Source organism: Pollicipes pollicipes, unplaced genomic scaffold (assembly GCF_011947565.3).
Source record: "Pollicipes pollicipes isolate AB1234 unplaced genomic scaffold, Ppol_2.1 Scaffold_6052;HRSCAF=7182_pilon_pilon_pilon, whole genome shotgun sequence".
In the NCBI taxonomy this organism is placed as follows: Eukaryota; Metazoa; Arthropoda; class Thecostraca; order Pollicipedomorpha; family Pollicipedidae; genus Pollicipes; species Pollicipes pollicipes.
In genome coordinates, this window is record NW_023596805.1 from 5,018,872 (window position 1) to 5,025,544 (window position 6,673).

The 6,673-nt window shown below is 53.0% G+C and overlaps 1 protein-coding gene across 1 annotated transcript; it reads left to right on the plus strand.

Moving 5' to 3' along the window:
• The first annotated feature begins 756 nt into the window (after positions 1 to 756).
• On the plus strand, positions 757 to 5,545 carry LOC119104724 (putative serine hydrolase). The gene is made up of 4 exons (XM_037228441.1): positions 757 to 940; positions 2,340 to 2,471; positions 3,691 to 3,931; positions 4,419 to 5,545. Exons 1-4 carry the CDS (start codon positions 811 to 813, stop codon positions 5,104 to 5,106), a joined length of 1,191 nt encoding a protein of 396 aa, XP_037084336.1. The 5' UTR covers positions 757 to 810; the 3' UTR covers positions 5,107 to 5,545.
• Positions 5,546 to 6,673: the final 1,128 nt, after the last annotated feature.

Sequence of the window (6,673 nt, forward strand, 5' to 3'; positions counted from 1 at the left end):
TAAGAGACCGTTTGTACTGGTGTTATGTTCTTATTTCATGAAGATCGCAGCCCAGAGATGTAGGGGACGCGTTGCTCTTGGGGTCAGAGCTATTCAGCATGAGGCGCAACCCACCCGCTCATCTAATTCGAGTTATTCTTGATGTGGGACATCACAAATAATTCGACTATAAGTGATGAGGTCAGCCTTTTAGAGTTTAGGAGACCCCAAAAAGTCAGCAGGTACCACTTGCGGAGTGGCACGCAGGGGAGTCAGAAAACAGCGCCAGCTGAGCTTCCGACTTAAGTTTACACGGCCAACTTAAAACCCGTCCCTGCTCCCTCCCCCCCCCCCCCCCCCGCCCCTCCCCAGCTCTAACCAGAAACATGTGGCGTCACCTATGGCCACCTATGAACGTCAATGTAAATAATAAATTAACTCCGATAATAAACAAACCCCGATGATCCATAAGCACGTGAACTACGCCTAGAGCCTGCAAAACTCGTAGGACCCCCTGCATACGCTCGTGTGATTACGTATTTATTATTATTATCATTCAACTACGCAGACGAGCTTGCATCATTCTCATGCAGGTGGTCATAATGTCAACAACCGGTTGGTTTACGGCTCACGAGTCCACAGTCCTTTGGCCCCTACTGTTAACGCCATCCAAGGCAAACATGTCCCGGATTGTCTTCCCCCCTCCCCCTTCTCCCCCGCCACCGCTGTGATAAAACCGCGGGCGAATCACCGGACCGCCCAGTCGGTTTAGTGCTCAACCTGCGAAGGCAGCAGTCGTCCTGTTCTGCGACCGGTCCACCCGGCTGGGCGATGTCACTGGCCTCGGCTGTCTGGCGCTCTGTGACCTCGTCGCTGGCGAGGCCACTCGTTCGAGGCGCGCAGCGCGATATGGGAACTTACCAGGATCTGAGGGTACCGGTGCCTTGGGGGCATATTGCAGGTGTGTGTTGCGGCTGACCATTTCGTGAATTCGTCGAAGCGTCGATTTCGTCGATGCATAACGATGGCGTCCAATCGCTGCACGTTTTTTTAATGCTGATGGACTTCGGATCAAGCTGATATTTTAAGCCCTGTCGGCTTCTCGGACTGAGGTGATACCAGGGGCGCAGCCAGGATTTCCTTAAGGGGAGGGCGCGAAACTGTGGAGTACGCATCACGTCGATGTTTGCCTTTCTGTCGGAAGCCATCTTACATCATCCATCATCTGAAAACGAAACTATGTGCTTGGGGGGGGGGGGGGGGGGCGAGGGCACCTCCTTGGCTTCGCCTCTGGATGATGCCCACAGATAATTATCCAGAACTTCAGAGCTGTTTGTACCTGAGCTTATCGTTACTACCAAGCGTTCATCACTTCTAGCATATATGAGATATGTTCTGAATGTTTTGAAATGAGCTTGAATGGGCATGCCTGGAGCTGCAGCGCTCGTTCTCCTGCGTGACCCGCGCCACTCATCGCCTAAATATGGATTGATGCGCTTGGCAGCGGACAGAAGGCAGTGGGTTCCTGGATGAGTTTGGCAGCGGACAGAAGGCTGTAGGGTCCTGCGCTCACTGTATTGTGTCATTAACATTCTGGCACGGCTGCCATTTACCAAAACTTACTTGGACAGGTCTTGAGGTGTTCGGTAGAGCCATATGGTTAGAATGAATAATGGACTAGGTTTGGCAGAGATTTCGCTGAAGTCGCGGGAGTATGTACGGGTATTGGTAGGGGCTTCAAGGAGTATCTGCCAGGTGCTCCTAGAACTGCCACTTGATTGACTCCTTTTAGGCATGATTACTTCAGTTCACATAAAAGTGGTAACTATGAGAGAGAAATGATGGATTCAATGCTAAAACGTCCCCCATATTTCTTGTTTTATCAATGACGAGAAAACCCAACCCATTTTTACACTACAAAAAGACAAGAAAGAAGAAGGCGGGCTTGGGGGCCATATCGGGCTATTGGAGATATGAGAAACAAAAAGGTGTGCGTGGGAAATGGTCACCACTTTGGAGAAGGTCATGGAGTTAATCAGGACTGTTTTGCAAATAGGTTGGGCCTAGACCTTACGGATAGCGGGTGAAATTGGTGCGATATTAAATCTTACCCGCGAGTAGAATTTTCACCTGTGGACGCTTCTAATCCACTCCCTACAGAAAAACTCGAAAGCTCATTACGAAGTCATCACACGGTGATTTCTCTCCTGGCTGTTTCCAAATTTCCAAAACGCCTCAGGACATCATAAAGAGTAACTTTTCGTAACCCTTCGTGCATGGGGTGGGGTCTGTCCGGAAAAATATGACGTCACTGCTGCTGCTGCACACGTCAAAGTCATGCCGCCAACGATGCTCGCCAGGTCGCGCCAGTGGGCCTGAGGACGGCAGGCCCTTGCTGATGCTGCACGGCCTGATGGACAACTGCGGCTCCTTTGAGGGCATACAGCCTCACCTGCCGTCCGGCTACCGCTGCATCAGCATCGACCTGCCAGGTTAGGGCTGATATTGATCTGCCAGGTGAGGTTCGGCATCGACATGCCAGGTTAGGGTTGACATAGAAGGTCGGCATCGACCTGCCAGGTTTAAGTTGACACTGACCTGTCAGGTTAGGGTCGGCATCGACCTGCCAGGTGAGGTTCAGCATCTACCTGCCAGGTTAGGGTTGACATTGACCCGTCAAGTTAGGGTCGGCATCTACCTGCCAGATTAGGGTTGACATTGACCTGTCAAGTTAGGGTCGGCATCGACCTGCCAGGTGAAGTTCGGCATCGGCCTGCCGGCTGACTGTCGGCAACGACCTGCCGGGCTAGGGTCGACATCAATTTGCCAGATTAGGGTCAACACCAACCTGCCAGGTGAGGGTAAACATCAACCTTACAGGTTAGGGTCAAAATCAACCTGCCCGGTGAGGGTCAGCATGAACCCACCGAGTCAGCGGTTGACACTGAACAGGCATCACCAGGCATCTAATCATCAGGCATCATCAGGCACTAAACAGGCATCATCCGTAAAGCCCAGGAGACTGCCCTAACAGGCCTGATGCTTGTACCTGATGCCTGATGCTGCTGCATGCCTGATGCCTGATACCGGTGCCAGATGCCTGATGCATGATGGCACGAGCCACCATGACCAGATGGTAATCGGCACGCTCTGCAATTCGACCCGTTTGTATTTGGTTGGGGTAGATTTTGCCCCCTTTGGTATTGGATCATTGCACGGACATGGATTTGTCTATGCGTTGCATTGAAACAAGCGGATCAAGCTCCAAAATGCATGGGTCGCGATTGGGTAGAAGCTTGTCATTTATCAACAATGATATATATATATATATATATATATATATATATATATATATGTTTAATGTATGTGTAGATAGACATATCTCAAAGTTTAAGCTGGATTGGCACGGAACTTAATAATGTCATGTATGCTGTATCGGATTGCACAGTGCCGGACTTTGCCTTCGTGGAAACAGCGGATTTGCGTTTCATTAAAACTTGGTAAGTCACATTAAACTCAACTCATTTCCCTGGGTCCATGAGACTTATAGCCTGGAGTGACCTCGCCTTTCACCGGCGACAACATAATCCATCTGAGACCATTTGCCTGTATTAGCTCCTAACCTCGGAGACTCTTTTACAGCTGTGTCGGGTTTCTGGGCGCGCCCATGACCTGCATGTTTCCCATCGCTGGCGACGCGCCTGTCCGCAGGTCACGGCCTCTCCAGTCACCTTCCGGCCGGTGTCATGTACGACTTCTTCAAGGGAGTCACTTACATCGCGCTGGTGCGCCGCTTCTTCGGCTGGGAGCAATTCTCCCTCTTGGGTCACAGTCTTGGAGCTGGGATGGCCCTGCTGTATGCCTCCTGCTTCCCGCTGGAGGTGCGCTCGCTGGCCGTGCTGGACCCCGTCATGCTGACAGTTGACGAGTCCAAGCAGCCTGACGTCACCAGGTCAGAACCAGGTCATCAGGTCAGGTCAGCTACCGGGTCAGGTCACCGGGTTAGTTCAGGAAGGAGCCGAGTCACCGGGTCAGGTCAATCAGGATCCACCTGTACTTCAGATACTTTTTGCACGTGCTCAGCTGACTGTCTGGGTCTCACATGACGGTCTTAAATCCTGTCTTGAATCTCCTTAAATCCTGCCGCAGCCCGATGATGGTGTGAAAGTAGGGAAGGTAGTCTGGGCTCGTGGCTAGGCCGCAAATTCTTTGCCTTCTTTTGTGTTGCGTTCACGACATGCCGTTTCCTAAGTTTCTTTCCAAGCAATAAGGCTGCCTCATTTCATCCAGTTTGGAAACCGTACAGAACACTACATCCCACATTAGAAACGTTTTTAATTAGATCCTTCACGGTGCATCTGTGACCCATCGGTCCATAACCAACTCAAGCTATTACATCGTCCACAAATGACATGACACCCTGGCCCATCTGCCAACAGGGACTGCGTGCTGGCATACACAAAGGTGATGGAAAAACGGCTTCAGACTCCTCCGACAGGAGTGCCCTATGAAGAGCTTCGGCACCGGGTTATGTCGCACGCGCTCATCGCGGATCCCGCGGCTGCTGACACGCTTCTGGTGCGCGGCTGTCGACGCCTCACCTCCGACACCTCTGGGCTCGGGCGCATGACCGCTGACCGGGAACAGACAACCCCTGACCCCGCCCGCAGCGCGGCCGCCGCCGACTCCACAGACGGCTCGACCTTTGACCTGCATGCGGCCGATAGTGTTGCCCCGCAGCCGGCCGCCGCGGGCGCCGGCGGCGAGCGGCTGGGCCCTGACCTCTACTGCCTGACCTCTGACCCCGTGCACCGCATCACCTCGCTGCTGCAGTCCTTGTCGGCCCGCCAGTACGCTGCCTACCTCTCCCGGCTGCAGTGTCGCCTTCTGGTGGTCCTGGCCGACGACGGCGACCGCTGGGGGACACCGCAGGACGAGCGCATCGCTCTGGAAGCCTGCAAGCGTGCGCTGGGGTCGCAGATGACAACCGTTACTGTGCCCGGTACCCATCACGTGCATCTCTGCCACCCGGGCCGGGTGCTGGGGCATGTGGTGAACTTTCTGGACACGTGGGACGGGAAGGAGTGCGCGGATGAGGAGCAGGCGGTTGGAAGCGCTGCGCAGTAAAAGACATCGAGACAGATGCGCGGCAAGCGACTTGACAAATTAACAAGTTCGCGGCCAGCGACATGGAGATAAGCGCGCGCTAAGGGAAAACAGAGGAAAGTGCGCGTTAAGGGACAATGGCAACGAGTTCGCGTTAATAGATATGGAGACATGTTCGCGGCAAGGACATGCCAAGTGAACAAGCTCGCGGTGAGAGACGCGGAGACAAGTGTGCGGCAAGGGACAATGGCAACGAGTTCGCGGTAAGAGATATGGAGACATGTTCGCGGCAAGGACATGACGGGTGAACAAGCTCGCGGTGAGAGACACGGAGACAAGTGTGCGGTAAGAGACATGGAAACAAGCGCGCGGTGGGAGACGTGGCGATCCTCCGAAGCGTGATGAACTGATAATGCACGAGGTAGGCTGAGTATACATGTGCCAGACCGACAGCACTCATGTCAGGGTGTGATAATACACGTGATTGTGTCGCGTTAACATGAAGCGAATTGTGTTCGACATGGCGAGTGGTGCACAACACGTGCAGGTTGACACATTAGTTATTATCAGAAAGCTTGCGTCTCTTGGGTGTGAATGTTCACCGATACAGAAGTTCACCCACCAGCAGACAGGCAATGAGCTGTTCAAATACAGTACAGAGGTGTAGTTTCCTAGTCAGCTGGAGGGCTTCAGCGCCCCCCCCCCCCCCTCTCGACTTTGACCCCAGTCCCCCAAGCATAAGATAAAAGGGGACCAAATCCAGTGAAGACCTGTGCGTTGACGTGTTTTGGAGGCGGGTTACGTCGTTTTCCGCTGCTGAAACCCTCTCTGCCCCCCTTACAACTCATTTTACGAAACTACGCCACTGTTCATGTTAGCCTTTTTAGTGTTAGATGCTTTGTTATCAACGGCTTGGATACTCGTTATCAACGGCTTCTTACAGCCTCACCACATCCTCGCGTTACGGCGTTCTGAATGTTTTCAACACGCAGTCGGTAGCACACCTACATTCTACGACAGCACAGAAACTGGGCGGCAAAGATTCACCCGACCTCCATATATCTCAGCACGCACAGTGTGTCTCAGCTTGCACGGTGTGTCTGGGCTTGCACGATGTGTCTCAGCTTGCACGGTGTATCTCAGCACGCACGAACGCACCACGGCCGCTTTATTCACTTATAAAAACAGACATCAATGACCCTCCACTCAGTGCATCATCTTTTCACGAGAGCTTGAGTATTTGTCAGTACGTAAAAGCAGCCGGTTGACTCGTGTGTTTAAGACATACTACCGATAAGCACAGGGGGCGCATCCAGTGGAGGGGATCGGGGGGCCCGGGCACCGGCCTTAGGTTCAAGATTTTTCGTTTTTCACCAGTGATGTCTCCTTGGCAGGAAATAAAAAAAATCGGCGTGATGTGTACTGACGCAAATCCAGGCCCCTTCCTAAAGGAAATCCTAGCCGCGCCCCTGAATTGACGGCACATCAGCAGGAAGTCCAACAATTAAACCAGTGGGGTCCAGTCCTTCCTCTTAACACCGATAGATGTCAGCACCCTCGGTGTACTCGTCGCTGTTGCTAGCACGGC

Coding starts and splice junctions, on each gene's coding strand:
- LOC119104724 (XM_037228441.1), top strand. CDS start 811: ATGTCACTGGCCTCGGCTGTCTGGCGCTCTGTGACCTCGTCGCTGGCG. Junction 941..2,339: donor GCCTTGGGGGCATATTGCAG/GTGTGTGTTGCG, acceptor GATGCTCGCCAG/GTCGCGCCAGTGGGCCTGAG. Junction 2,472..3,690: donor CATCAGCATCGACCTGCCAG/GTTAGGGCTGAT, acceptor GCCTGTCCGCAG/GTCACGGCCTCTCCAGTCAC.